The sequence below is a fragment of the Melanostigma gelatinosum genome (genome assembly GCF_949748355.1).
Source record: "Melanostigma gelatinosum genome assembly, chromosome: 8".
NCBI classification, from domain to species: Eukaryota; Metazoa; Chordata; class Actinopteri; order Perciformes; family Zoarcidae; genus Melanostigma; species Melanostigma gelatinosum.
The window spans coordinates 25,840,445-25,855,734 of NC_136641.1; the positions used below are offsets into that span (position 1 = coordinate 25,840,445).

The 15,290-nt window shown below is 45.5% G+C and overlaps 1 protein-coding gene across 1 annotated transcript in view; it reads right to left on the reverse strand.

Moving 5' to 3' along the window:
* The window catches only part of b4galt5 (UDP-Gal:betaGlcNAc beta 1,4- galactosyltransferase, polypeptide 5), a 31,216-nt gene continuing 15,926 nt past the window's right edge, over window positions 1-15,290 (reverse strand). The window contains exons 2-9 of the mRNA XM_079273513.1: window positions 8,152-8,271; window positions 7,676-7,789; window positions 7,267-7,394; window positions 6,224-6,340; window positions 5,893-6,080; window positions 5,679-5,801; window positions 5,036-5,137; window positions 1-4,157 (exon numbers count right to left, since the gene is read on the reverse strand). Of these exons, the coding sequence (XP_079129639.1) occupies window positions 4,010-4,157; window positions 5,036-5,137; window positions 5,679-5,801; window positions 5,893-6,080; window positions 6,224-6,340; window positions 7,267-7,394; window positions 7,676-7,789; window positions 8,152-8,271 (1,040 nt within the window). The 3' untranslated portion in view covers window positions 1-4,009. The remainder of the gene's footprint in view (window positions 4,158-5,035; window positions 5,138-5,678; window positions 5,802-5,892; window positions 6,081-6,223; window positions 6,341-7,266; window positions 7,395-7,675; window positions 7,790-8,151; window positions 8,272-15,290) is intronic.

Here is a 15,290-nt window from a genome sequence, read left to right on the forward strand (position 1 = left end):
ATCTTTACAAGTTTCATTTTAATGGTGTACTTTGACAATAACAATGATGGTATAAAAGAAAAATCTCCATCATACAAATTTCAATCCTCAAAAGATAATATGCCGATACACAAACAGATCCACATAAGGCTGACATCAAGTTTTGACAAATGGCTTCAATTCAAGGAGAACCGCTCTCCTTACAATCAGAGAATATATATATCTATATAGATATATATATATATATTTTTTTTTTCTTTTTAATTTAGCTATCGATATATCTATCTATATATATATATATATATATACATATATATATATTTAAAATTTAGCAATCTCGATCCTTTTTTTTTGTAAATAGTTGGCTTTCATACAAAAAGAATGAATCTGTGGATTTCTTTTCGAGTGGACTTCGTCGCTGGTTTGGGTGCCTTCCTTGCGTTGAGCATGTGGTGTTTTTTGGCTGACGGTGCTTCACTCTGACGACGCGTCTGCCCCCAAACGAGGACGCTGAGCGTCTCCTCTACGCCATGTTACTACGTAACGGGAGACTGAGGAGAATCTAACGTTCATGGGGGAAAGGATATTTTCCATTTGTTTTGAAGGAGGAGCCGTGACAGGAAGCGCTGATGTAAAAACATTGATGTCGCTGCGTAAGCTTCACTAGCACTTAAATGGCACCAGATAAACCCCCCCCACCCCCCCAAAGCCTTGTTCTTTATGCTAGCATCAGTAGTGATTTAAGACCTTTATAGAATTTCTAAAACACTACACACAACAATATTTACAATGATCATTTTTCTTGATTTGCACTTTTTTTTCTTTTTAAATATTTTTTGCTTATAAAACAAAAAACAACTTGAGTGAAAAAACATTGCAATAAATTAAGAAGCTTTAAGGCTGCCAGTCTTGTCAGATGCCTAAAGAATGGTGATCTTCATATAAACTGGTACAGAATGGAGCAGGTGGGTGATGGAAGCCTTCAGTGAGCAGCAGGCCTGGTCTCTATCTGGGGCCGTGTATGTTTTTATACATATCTATATATATATATCTATATATATATATATAGATATATATATATGTCTTAACATACACGGTCCCAGACCAAGATGCACACGACCAGCCAGAATGCTCTCATCACGAACTGAAAGCAAAGCTTTCGCTGTTCTAAATGAAGAAGCAGGAGAGCACTGCCTGCTGTGACCCGTGTGAGCAGAGCGGTCTGCTGGTCAGTAAACCCGCCTGCTTGCGGTACGACCGGCTCGTGAAACTGCTCGTTCTACGGAGTATCGAGCTTAATACTGACTCTGAGGACAGAGGATTCTTCACCTCCAAGAACAAAAGAAATCTGCTATATGCAAAGCTAGCTATATGCTAGCTTTCAATTTAAAGCAATGACGTAAAACAAATAATAAAAGAAAAGGGAACATGCGAGTGTCAAAAGAACCTGCGAGTTGTTCACAACCAGATTACTTTGAATCATTTTCATATCAGTGCTGGGAGACAAAATGAAAAGAAACACACACCTCAAAATCTAGATGGAGGAGCTTTTTGTTTTTTAAAAAGCCATTTCACTCAAACACACGAGGGAAAAGAAAACTCAACACAAAAGCTGCTACCGGTCACGGCTTCCACTGGCCTCCCCCCGTTTGCGGCGATGAACCAGAGCCGCAAATACACAAATTGACTTCATCCCCGGCTGGCAGGACGAACAGGCAGCGGCCTGCTCATGATGTTGGAACCGGCTCCAGTGAGACGGAGCTCTGGGAAGGTCAGCACCATTGATTATCAACTAGTATCACGGAGGAGCCCAGTGGAACACCGGCGACCGACAGCATTTCTCTGATTCTGTCTTCCTGTGGTCGTCACACAAAATGGCGTCCTCCAACGCTGTCTTGTTTCAGCAGACACACACACACACACACACGCCAGGGTCCAGTTCCATTTCAACAGCAGCTCAACTCGTCTCCGAAAAGAGGAAAAGGAATCTGCGTCTCAAGCGAAGTGGAACGTCTCCCCCGCTCACACAGACCTGAACAGTCCACATAAAATACACACAACTACAAGCTTCAGTGCATCGAACAGTCAGTCGTATGTCGCCCGCCACATCATCACAGGGGCCGCAAAACAAACGAATCCATTAAAAAGATCAAATAAATAACACGAGGTCCGGCCTCTTTACTTCTTATTTCATTTCCCCGAAAAGATATGTCTTAAGAAATGCATACAAGGCGAGATGTGTTGAAATGAAAGTAGCTGCGATGACTCGAGGACAGTCTGCTTGTCTTTCTGTGGGAAAAGAAAAGGAACTACGTTTACAGTGTTGGGATATCTCACTCAACAGCAACCCTGTCGAGCACACACAGGGAGGGGACATTGTTAACTGCTCGAGTGCTGCCGGTCTGTGTCGCGCCGCAAATTCTACTCTTGAGGTTTGATTCATTGAATTCTTTAACGCAAAACAAACTCACCGGCCAGATGCTAACGACGCGATCGGTGGTTTATGGTGTAAAATAAGCCTTCACATCAGCTCCGTCCCCGACCCCACGTCCAGAGAGAGAAGTGTCCGTTTGATAAGAGAACCTCGAAATGAAGGCAGCTTCAGATGGGTTGTTGAACAGACACAGTTCTCACAGCACCCACAGTGGAGGAGGGCCGGCTAACAGTGTTACAAACACCACACGATCCGAAGGGAGAAACAAAGACAGCAAAGCAAAAGCTTCTGTAAACACAAGTGACAGCAGTCAAGTATTCTCTCCAAGAAACACAAATCTAAAATCACGGTGATTGAACATCGAGGACGTGGGATCTAAAAATCAAACCGGCGGTCTCTTCCTGGCCTGGACTTGCACGCGGGTCTGAAGTCGAGTTGCAGTTGCAGGCTGAAGCCTCCTGGAGGAAACCCGAAGACCTCACACTGACAACAGGCCTTTTGCATAGCTCTCCCTCGCTGATGCGCACACACACACACACTCACTCACTCACTCACTCACACTCTCTCTCTCTCACACACACTCTCACACACACACTAAAGAGGGCGCCGCGTTTGCTTGGGCAAAGGTGTGTCGATTGTGAAGTTTGCATACGCTGTCGCTCCTCTTTTTTCTTTTTCCTTCTTTTCTATGCCGTCCAATAAGAGCGCGCTAGCACCCGCGCTATTGCATCTGTATCGTGAGGAGGTCGGGCCTAAGTTCTGCCGTCTGAGGTTCCAGCTTATTGCTAACGGGATGAGCGTTGGCTCTCCCAACACACGGCCAGAACGTCCGACGCAAACACAGACGTCAGTCTTTGCTTCAATGGTACGTTCACAGGACAAAACATAGTTGGTGATGAAGGTATTATTCTCTCTGAACTTAGGATTTCACAAACGGTATACGTGACTCAAAACACTCACTCTTTCCACCGCTTTTTCTTCTTCCTCGTCTTCACTTGTCGATTTTGGTAAACCTTCTGCAGAACCAGCTGCGAGAGTCCACTCGGCTAAACGTCGCGTCGGCGTCGTGTGCATGCAAATGTTTTCACATGCTTTGACTGCTTTCATGAAAAATAAGAAGTGCAAGAGCAAAGCAAAAAAATCAGAGCCTCGGGGACCAGGTCAGCACATGTGCGTCAAACTAGTGTGTGTGCATGTGTTGAATATGTGTGTGTGTGTGTGTGGTGATTTAATAAACAAGCACGTAAGGGCTGAGCTAATCTGTGACTGGATAAGAGAATGAATGAATGAATGGATGCTGAAGGCCAAAATGGTGCAAAAGGCATGTGGAGACCGAAGACTAGATACGCCCAGATGAGGAGTGATGGACCATGTGGCACGAGCGAGTGCAGCATTTATCCTTAATTTCTTATGATTTATCTAACGTACTTATTTGAGTCTCCTCTTTTTTTCTTCTTCTTTTTTTTGCATACAAACAAAAACGAAGCAAAGAATCGATCAACGAAAAGTCCTGCGCAGTGCTGCAACTGGTGAGATATGGCTGCCGTCCCGGAGGACTTTGATTCCCAGGGGTTCTGCGGTCCAGCTGTTCCGCCGTCAGTAGTCGGCCACGGGCGCCAGCTCTCTGCTCAGGCGGACCGTGATGTTGGTGTAGAGAGGCCTCCTGGACACTAGGGGGGAGTAGTTCAGGTTGTTGAGGCCGTCCACTCTCTGTCTCTCCTTGGAGTGGCGTAGCAGACTGTACCTGCAGGAACAAACCGACGAGTCAGACGGTGAGAGGAGAACAGCGCGATACCAAGAGAGTTCAATGTTCTGGTGAGAGACGATCGACGTGTCCTCGTACTGCGGTTCGTATGATCTCCAGAAAGCTACTCTGCGTTTTTCTACGAAAGCCTGCAACGCGTGTCAGTTTCTGCTCGTTACATGGGTACGGATATAAACTTCCATCTTCACAGGAAACTCGGGTTTAAGCAACAAAACTACCGAGTTGGGTTTAAGAAAAGATGGTTGTTTGGGTTCAAATAACCACAAGTGCCGTTACTGAAGTACACAGGTTACATGACGCCTCCTGTTTGTTGGACCCGCCCACCTCGTGTGTGCTTTTGCGGTCTTTATATTTCCAACATACATACGAAGGCATTGCGGTGCACTGCGTTACCTTTGGTAGGTATTGCTACGGATGCTGCAGAAGACCAGCATGTAAGATACATTGACGGGCATGTGGCAATGATGTCATCGGCGTTATGGATGTTCAAACTCTCTGTAGTTCAAACAAAGTGTTTTTCTCATGGAATTGATCCCTGCAGCGTTGTTGGCATGAATAACGATAATTTCATAAAAAGATTTCCAAAGGCGGAATTATTTGTAGTACTTGTTAACACATGAAATACAAATGTAATTCCCGTGGGCTGTTTTACAGGAACGCTGAGTGAGCGCAGAGAAAGCGCCTGATTGGAACTCAGCCCCGAAGCAAACAAGCAAATCACATGCAAAGTCTTTAACCTCCATAGAGGAGGAGAAACGCTCTCAGAGTCACTGCTCTGGCTTTTCTGGCTTTTCAGCTTCCACTTTAACCAAACTCTCTGTGTGTGTGTGTGTGTGTGTGTGTGCACAGACACTAACCTTCCTAGGAACTGGACTTCCCCGCGATGGTGATGATGAATTGACATGTAGCGTCCCTGCTCTCCGTGTGGTCTGCTCACTGTGTAGTTGGCGTACCGCACCCTGCACAAACGTATTCGATGCTCATTAGTCCGTAGTGTACGCAGGCAGGCAGCACAAGCACTGCAGTGATGACTGTCATTGTTTACTGAGGGAATCTTTCCAGAGAGAAGTAGAGTCATTTTCTCATAGACTTCTGTACAACCAGAGGACTCTCCCCCTGCTGGACACTAGAGAGAATGCAGCTTTAACACATGAATGATACACAATGATAATTGGCGGTTGATACTGAGGTGTGTGTGTGTGTGTGTGTGTGTGTGTGTGTGTGTGTGTGTGTGTGTGTGTGTGTGTGTGTGTGTGTGTGTGTGTGTGTGTGTGTGTGTGTGTGTGTGTGTGTGTGTGTGTTGGGGGGGGGGGGACAACATTGCTGTGTGGCAAAGACAAATAGAGGAAACTAACAACACAAAAACTAATACAAAAGCCGGCTATTTGCCAAGTGATTTCTTAAGCATGCCTAAAGTCAACGATACCGAGCTCTCTCTGTGTGTGTGTGTGTGTGTGTGTGTGTGTGTGTGTGTGTGTGTGTGTGTGCGTTCCCCCTCACCTGTTCCAGAGGTCATCGTCCTCTCCTCCCCAGCCCCAGAATGCATTAGGAAATCCATTAATCTTTTTGAACTGCTTCACCGTCAGGCCACTGACACCGCCGAAGAACTCATTATACGGAAGCCTTGGAGGGACAATTACACGTATTAAACCCGTATCAAGTAAGGGAATACATTCAGTGTAGAAGCCCAGAGGAGAAGGACTTAAGGACTCACATGTAGGAATACTTGTCGAGTTTAACCGCAAAGTGCCGGGGCATGTCCGTGCAGCCGTAGTAGTTCCTGTCGTTCTCCATGAGGTGGTCCACATCGTGGAAGACCAGACAGTCCCAGTCCAGGTCCTTCATAGCCTCCTTGTAGCCCACGTTGAACAACATGGCTCGGTTGAATGGCTCCGTGCCCCCCTTTTTTTTTTAAAGGAAGAAAAAAAAGAGACAATTTTTGCAAAAGCTTTTGTTGCGGCAGACTCACTTCCTGCAACTGTTTGTACTTTACTCAGACGAGTCCGTCAGTCCTCACTGACTGTGAAAAGGTGTGTGCTTCATACCTGCTCTATGAAATAAAAGGCAAACTGGAGTCTCTGCCTTGTCAGCACCGGCACCAGGTGTCTCAGGAGAATGGGCAGGTGTTCGTGTCGGTTCCTGAACGGGACTAGGATTGCCACCTGAGGGACACAAGTTGGATCGGAGCACAATAGATTCAACAGGACATTTAAAAGTGTGGGAACACACAAAGCAACAAAGTACACCGTACTGTCTGCACAAAGTGAACGTTTGTGGAAGTCGGGTGAAACTGGGTGAACGAAAAAAACAACCACAAAGACTCATGTGCCAGGTTATTGAAACCTCATTTCCACAGTGAGCATCAATCGTTAGCAGCACCGAGTGCTAAATGTCTGTAAAAGGTTGTTCAGGGCAAATGAATGTGAGACAGACGCACAGATGGCAGGCAACACAAAGAGAGCAATGGTTCAGGAATGAAATCGTCCTGCAAAGTATAGAAACTCGTGTTTCACATGCTTCTTGTGCTTTTGCACTTATGACTGAACGTGTGAACGCTTTTGCATTTGAATGTCAAGCAGAACAACCGCATCCATCCCTGTTTCGCCCACTGAGCCACAGCAGTGACGTGGTGAACTGTATGACTAGACTGTGAACACTTCTTCCATTTGGGGTTTTTTGATGAGAGCTCTGCCGAACACGCTGCTTAAGAAAATGTCTCTTAAGTGTTCAGTTGGGGTTGAGAGGTCAGTGACCCCTCGTGTCTATCTCCGGCGCTGGCTAGCTAGAGTGGGGCAGAGGGACCGTTGTTGTTATCAGTGTGTGGATCATTTTCTGTTGCTAGTGTTGCATGGCAGTATGGTGGAATTAGCAAGCTAGCTCAGTAGCTCGCTGTCCGCTAGTTATGTTGGTAATTCCAACATGCTTTCATGCTGCACTGGTTACACTCATCCCTCTAGAGGTTTAGCCTATTCTTGTTTGACCTCCAGCTACCAAGGTGACATAATCATGACGCCAGCTGTAAAAAGGGGTGTGTTTATTGGACAGTGGTTTTACGTAAACGGTCCTCTTTTGTCACATCCACGCTCACCTTCCAGCGAGGTAAACAGTCTTTGGGTTTCCAGTAGCCTCCTGGGGTCCTGTGAGGGTCTTCCTCCAGCAAGGATCTCTCCACCTCCTCCAAAGACACCTCACTCATGTTTACCTTTAACCTGCCCTCTGTGTGTGTGTGTGTGTGTGTGTGTGTGTGTGTGTGTGTAGGAGGGAGGGGGGTCAAAAACAACAGCACATTAAATTCTGTAACAGTTGAGCAATCTCAAAGTATAAATCTTCTTCTCAACCGTTTCACAACTCTATTATTAGAACACAATATGTACAGAAGTCAACAGAAGTTCACTGAACGGAACATTTGACGAGGTCAGCAGAACCTGAACCTTTTCCGTTTAAACGGTTCAACGAAAGGCCACGAGTGACGTTTGTTCTCATCGGACTGTACTCACTCATGGAGTGCAGCCGTTCAGGGCACACCTGAGAGGGGAGGTAGGTGAAGCCCTCGGGCAGGTATGTGGTGGGAGGAGCATCGCTCTCGCTCACATTGAACTCGTAGGCATAATCTGGAATCGCACACATACCAGTGTCAACATCACAATCACGAGTCTCGCTGCGTTGGTCTATTGCTTTGCATCACTTGTTATCTTTTTATTTCTTTCAGCTATGTGCCAGAGGCCTGTCTCACGTCATCGACTTATGACACGATGTATGAACAAAACCTCAATCATGTTTGTTCACCTCAGTTTATACGAGTGTTTGTTTAGTAAAGAGACTCGCCTACATGATGCCAGAATAAACAGCAGGGTTCGCCCAAACATTAGAAGAGCTTAGCGCAGACGTTGCACATTTTTGAATTGGTTGTTTGGTTTTATTTATTTAGGATATCTCCAGATCGACCTCTGCGTATCAGTGCGGATGTCTTTACCTGTGCCGTTGATGCTGTAGGCTCCTCTCACCACCTGCTCAAGAACCTGAGCCCCAATGTTCTTCACGTTCTCTCTGATCTGGATCCCTCTGGCCTGGACCATGAACACATACTCATTCACTGTGGACAGACGGGAAAAGGACAAGAGAGTGAGGACATATTCTTTTCTTTTCTTGCACACACTGTAATAGTCACAATGGTGTTTTATTACCCAGCAGATTAGAGATGTTAGTAAAAATAAAGAGCAACACTTTAAAACAACACCTCCTCAGTGGAGCTGGGTAACATACCGATGCCAGTACCCTGAAAGTTAGACAGATACCAGTGGAGTACTTGATGAGATACCCCTCGTGTGTGTGTGTGTGTGTGTGTGTGTGTGTGTGTGTGTGTGTGTCCCAAATCAGCGCTGCACTGAACCCTGCTCATCCAGCTGCGCGGTTAGCACCGTTAGCCGAGACATCTCCGTGTTCAGAGCCGTGTGCAGGCAGCCAATCCCGGGTTGTAGCTGCTGCAGTATTTGGCCAATCACACGTTGCATTAAATCAAAGAAAGTTTGTTATTTTTCTAGATCTGTAAACTAAAAGGATCAACAGCAGGTTTCTGTTGATACCTCGATACCCGGCGCTACGCCTCCAGCGTAGTTACACCACAAATACAAACAAACAATTAAAACGAGGTTGTTGTATTCACTCATAACCAGCCCCGTCCTCCTCTGTGTGGAGAAACAATGGAGAACACTGATGTTTGATGAAACTTGGTGACGCCGGAAGGTTAATGCTGCTCTGGTGAACGCTCGCTCTTCCACCTGATCCGGCCCAAACTGATTATCTGGCGTGGCGACTTAATGAGGGGATTTACCGACCGCACATCAAAGGGGGTTTCATTCCTAAGAAGCCAACTATTAGAATGTTAATCTGTGACAACGGGGAGGAGGGCGGGAGGGAGGAATACAACTTCTTTAAGAAGGAGAAAGAAACGGAGACAATTGGTTGGTTCCCGCCTTCTGAGCGCAATAATTGCCATGTTATTAATAAGCCCTATTATGCTGTGTATTTGCAGTCATTATCGACTGCGCTGTGAGTCATGCGTTGTAATTTTGCGATGCATTTGTTAGTCAAACAAAAAGGGACAAACGGGGTGTGTGAGTGCAAAGGGGAGGCACCAAGAAAAACACCCACCACACATGTCGGAAATCACAAAGTGGATTTGCATGATGGCTGCTGTTGGGAAACTTCACCACTGAAGCTTAGCGGTACTTGGCCGTGTGGGTTGACCTAAATAACACCAAACAGGAGCAATAAAGTGGAACAAAAAGAGGGGATGTGGTCCAACTGTCACCTGAACCCACCAGATCCCCATGCAAGCCACACATGTGCGCTTGCATGAGGATCTGTCGTAAATTTAGCAGAACCAGTGACTCTCACAAGTTTCTGAGGAGAAGAACTCTTCCAGGATAATTGACGACTACTCCCGCTTCTTTATTTTGGATGCCAGCACAACGCGGCCAAATTGACGGATCTCCGCCTGACTGAATCTCTTATCCGACTGCACCGCCTCTCACTGTTAATCCAATCAGCATTCATCTTAAAGCAATCTCAATATGATCCACATCCTGTGAGCGCTGCAGCGTGCGCGCGGCGCAATACTGCTGAGCCAGAAAACCCGGGAATGTGATTCGTCATTAGTAATCGTATTACAGTTTCCATCACATTCATCTTGGGGTATACAAACTGCCTGGCTTTGCCGGGCTACAGACTAGCGGCTAAGCGGTAGCTGGAGTCAATGTTCTCATTTTACCTCTGCAACAAATATTACAGTGAAGCAAATCTGCAAAGGGATAATAACAACAACAATAATAGAACAAGAAACACAGACTAGATCCTGTTCAGTCTCGCTGCAACACATGCCGAGTGCATCATCACGCACACACACACACACACACACACACACACACACACACTGATGCCCCTCTGAGACACCATATGATAGGAAAACAATAATGCTAAGAGGCTTCTGGAGTCTGATCCAGTCCTGCAGGCACCGACATATCCCGACATGTCGGCGTCTCATCCTCGTGCCTGCCAAACATATGGCGATATATTATCTATGCGCGTCGTTTTAACAGGACAAAACGGGACATGTGCACCAGTACACGTGTACGCACGCTCTGAACCGCTTCCAGCCTGCAGAGGAAAGTAAACCAGAGTAGTCGGATCCGTCTCATCTTTACTGTAAAATAAATAATGTCTTTGGAAGCAGTTTTGATTCAGTTCCCTCACGGGCGAGTTAGGCCGGAGGACACTCGATCTACCGTACGCATCGCAGCGGGCACACGCCATCCCTCCCTCATCAAACGTGCAGGCCACTCCAGAGACCGGACTGATGGTCAGTGCCGGCGGATTCAGGTCTGAAAGCTGTGACAAATGCAATTAGACACGAGAGACCAGGGGTTTAAGAGGAAGCTAACGTGATAGAGGCCATTAGAGCACTGCATTCCGATGTGTCTGCACATGCATACGATACACATGAAGGACCCGCACAAACACCACCCCTCCCCCTCCTCTTCCCGTCAGAAACCCCCCACTGGAACCCATCAAGCATGACGGGGAGGCCTTGAACAACCTTGTCCTCCACTCAGAGAGCACGCTGTCTGCATGCCCAGCCCACCTCTCTCTCTCTCTCGCTCTCTCTCTCTACTTAGCTGTTCCTCCCTCTATCTCCCCTCTTCATCTCTCTCTCTCGCTCTCTCTCTCTACTTAGCTGTTCCTCCCTCTATCTCCCCTCTTCATCTCTCTCTCTCTCTCTCTCTCTCTCTCTCTGTGTAATGTGCTTTGTATCAGTTTCTGTCAAGTCCGTTTTTTGTTCCTGTCCTTTAAGTAAATAATCAGAATGACAGATTCCAGGCACATACCCTGCACCACATTGTACTGTAACTTAGGTTTAATCAAAAGAAAAGAAAAAGCACAACAAACAAGGAGAGAAGGAAACACACGCCCACAAAGCGACTCTGCCTTTTTCCTCTGAAAGGTCATTAACTCCACATTGATAGCTAGCTGATAACAGCTGATAGGCTGGTTTTTTTGCCCCTTCCTTCCTTCCTTCCTTCCTTCCCAGCAGAAACAGTGACATACACTCATAGCTTTCAGGGTTTTAAAGCTGTCACTCTCAGAAATGGTTCTTTTTTACTAACCCTACCCATGGGTGACGCCCACGGACCCGCACATGCAGGAAGTGAAGGCACTATGATGCCGAGCGTGCGTTACGTCAGTGTGAAAGCTGAATTAATGACACTATCAGGACTGTAAACACTCTAAATTGGCCTAAGCATGATTTACCTGCCCATTTACCTCACTGGAAAGTAAACGGCTGATTACTCAAAGCATTAGCACTAAATCCCTCACAATTAACGGGAACAATCACAGTGATTTGAGTGTATTGATCTGTCGAGGATGCTTAGGACCAGCATGATGCTAATTTAGACGATATATTTCTGACTGGAATTTTAAAAAACTATCGTCAGACATTTCAGTCTCATCTACGCAAACAGACAATTTGTCAATGGAGGCAAAACACAAAGTAACTCTGAATAATGGGCTAAAGAAAACGTGATTTGTTTCGAGCTACAATATCGACGGAGTGTTTCAGCGATGGAGAGAATTTTGTTAATAGTTTAGCTTTGCGTTCTGCTAACATCCTCAGCCGGCTAAATTATTAAAGAGATGGAGAGAAATGTGCATGGGGGAATTAGCAAGCTAACGAGCGGATGGCGGGCTACTTGGCTACCTTTGCTAATTCCATCACGCTACGCAGGATACAGAAACATTTGTTTTGCCTCACTCCTTGACGCTAGGAGACCAGCTAGCTAACTCGCCAGCTAGCTAACTCGCCAGCTCCAGAAATGGACGAGCTAGTTTGCTAACTAGCCAGCCGTGCTCTCCGGTGCAACCATCTGCTCTATGTAGTATGTAGTCTGCCAACTTTCTCAAGTAACACTCGCGGCCCGGAGAGTGAGTGACTGTACATATTGAGAGACACGGTTATTTTGCTTCAGCCATTTTGAAAAAAGACAAGCTAACAAAACTTGCTAGCCGGCGTTAGCTAACATGAATTATTCTGCATTTATTCACCAACAAATAAACTGTACACACAATGCACCGCTACGATGTTACTGCTGACTTCACACTCATAACTCTCTCGACCGGACACTTGCTAACGTAACACACGGGTGGACAGTAAGCCGGACAGACACACAGCTGACAACCTCGCATTAAACTAGGAGATTTACTGGGGAAAGGGGCCGCATGCGGTTGTACGAGCACGAGCACTGGTATCGGTTTATCGTGATTGTGTCCATGTTCGTGCAGACAATGTGTAAAAACTGCGTCTGTTTGTCATTAGGACAGACACAGATAACTAAACTCACATCCTGTTTGTTCACACCATCAACCAGTCAAAACCACTTGTCCTCGCGTGCCGTGCCATCTCACACACACACACACACACACCTTCAAAAACCACTTCTGCTTCCTCTTACCGTGTGCTAGTGTGACTCATTTCATTGAAATATAAAAACCCCAAAACATGGCGGCTCATCACAGAACATTTGAGAGGCAGACAATGATTCTCTTGAGCTCATTCGAGTATTTTGACAAAACTGCTCCTGAAGCCAAGTGAAGTTATTTCTTGTGGATTCCTTTGACGTTGAGCCAAAGCAAACACACGGTACGGTCTGTGCCACATCAGGAAACCTGCACAGCTCTGGTGGATGTTTGAGTAAATGTTTGAGTGTCGATTTGATTTGCCATTTCGATCACACTTTATTTTGGCAAGTACATTCTCGTAACGTCGGCTATTTAAGGTTGACAGGAAGAGGAGGGAGTGCATGAAACAAAGAACTTCATTAATCTTTCACTTTCCAACACAAAGCCTCATATGACTTCTAAAGTGGAATGTTTGTACTTCCCTCTGTGGTAAAGAGGCGGGCTCGTCCTGTAAACGCTAAAGTCCGCCCCTGAGTTTAGAAATCACACCATTGGCTGCCGCTCTTTCAAAATGAATTGTTTCGGCTGATAATGGTTTTCTTGCCTTAGCTGACACATTTAGGGGGAGCTCTAAAATATTGAAATTTTTGGTGCCAGTTTGTTTTTTTTTCTGTATAAAAGTTACATTTTCCCGCTTGTGTTTCCAGCGTGGTCATATCTTGCACTTGTAGGTTGATGACGCAGTGCGACGCGTTCAGAGCAAACGGGAGGTATTAGCAGTGAAGTTGTATATTGGTAGTGTATGTACAGAGTAGGGTTGTCTCTGAATAAACACTGCATCATATTAACTACACAACAACACTTTAGATGAGTAATCTAGATCGACAGATTGTGGGGAAAAAGCAGTCCTCCATTCATTGACTCACATGTAGCTTCACCATGTCACAGGCTACTTCAGGACACTTTAAGAACAAATGAAACAGCAGATGAACAATTTATCATCCAGGAATTCACATTATAAACGCTGACTATTCCTTTAACTATTTAGCACATAAACCCAACAAGGTTATCTTCGTTCTGTCTCTTATCTTTATTTATCTTTTCCTCTTCCTCATATCTTTTTCTGTCCGCTTGCATAACTTGAGGTTATGTAAGCGGCATGTATAATACTTTCCCAGGAGGCCGTTCTGTCCACACCTTTGAGAGACACATCTATTCGAAGACACAAAGTCGCTGCATCTTCTTTGGGCACCAACAACAAACCAAAAAGTACACATCAGCGCTGCCACTGTCCCGGAGGACAAGTGGCTGAAGAAGCCCCGAAATCTACCTGTAATTTACACGCAGTCGTTGGTTCACCCAAACAGCCGTCCACCCGTTCCACACAGCTGGAGGACAAACCAAAGACGTATTCGTTGTGATGCACTTGTGGCCACGAGGACCGTCTGAGCAAATACAAATACATATATATATATATATATATAACAGTGTCTAATTATATTACCCTACAAAAGCATGAGTACATGCAGTTGCAGCAGATAACGACCGTATTAGTTTATTGCTAGTTATGGTCACATGGCACTCAGTCATAAGTGGATCATGAGGTTTCCTCCACACACACGCGCACACAAACACGCAGCCCCTTCCACACACCACACCCAAAGTTCCTGAATATAACGACTACTACTGTGTACAATAACAGCAGGAAAACCATCATCACTGCAGAGACCAGAGTACCAGGAAATCCAAAAATAAATAAATAACAGCGTTCCAGAGATCTCCGTTTCTCCATCGAGGGCGGGGGGGGGGGGGCTGAGCAGATAGAGAAACCGAGTCTGTGACAGCGAACACAAGCACGGGAAGACGAGAGTCTCAGGGCAGATGTCTCTTTGACGGGATGAGTGCTCTTCATTTACTGCAACAGGAATGACGTCACAGTTCCTGGCCTCATTTAGGTACTTCCTTAAAGTCTCTACGACTAAGAACTGGAAGCAGCAGCTCATCACCGCACTGCTTCTTGTTTTTTCCCACAACTGAAACTGATTTAAACATACATGAACGCAGGCATTCGCACACGTATGTCCACAAACATGACTCATGACTGATTTAGGTTTTTTTCATGCTTTATCAACATGTAGGGGGGATATTTGCGAGAGTAGAGCGATTACATGATCTAGGGTCACGTTTTTTCAACCTCTTACAGGAGTAACGGTCATGGGGGGGGTAGTTTGAGTCTGAGTCTGGGTTCATTGTGTCACTACAAACTGTTGCGTAAGTAAACATTTGAGTGAGATACACATTTCTATCTCTGCAAAAAAAATGTCATTGATGCATTGCAAAAAGTTATTAAAACATCCTGGAAATATTGAGACGATGTCATCAAAAGCTTTAAAAATTACCGAGTTTTTTTGGTGAAATCTACAATTATCTGAATTCACACTTTCTTTAATGAGGGAGAGAATCATGCTGTTGGTTCTAAACCTGATGCAAGGTGTTGTGATACCAAAAGCACCGCTATGGCTGAATAGTTGAAACTGGCAATGTTGTAAGTTTCATGTGTAAGGAGCATGTTGACACACATTAACTTTAACCCTCTGCATTAAGTCTAAAGTTAATTAAGTTAATTAAGTCTTCTCAGCAGCATTATATTTAACACTA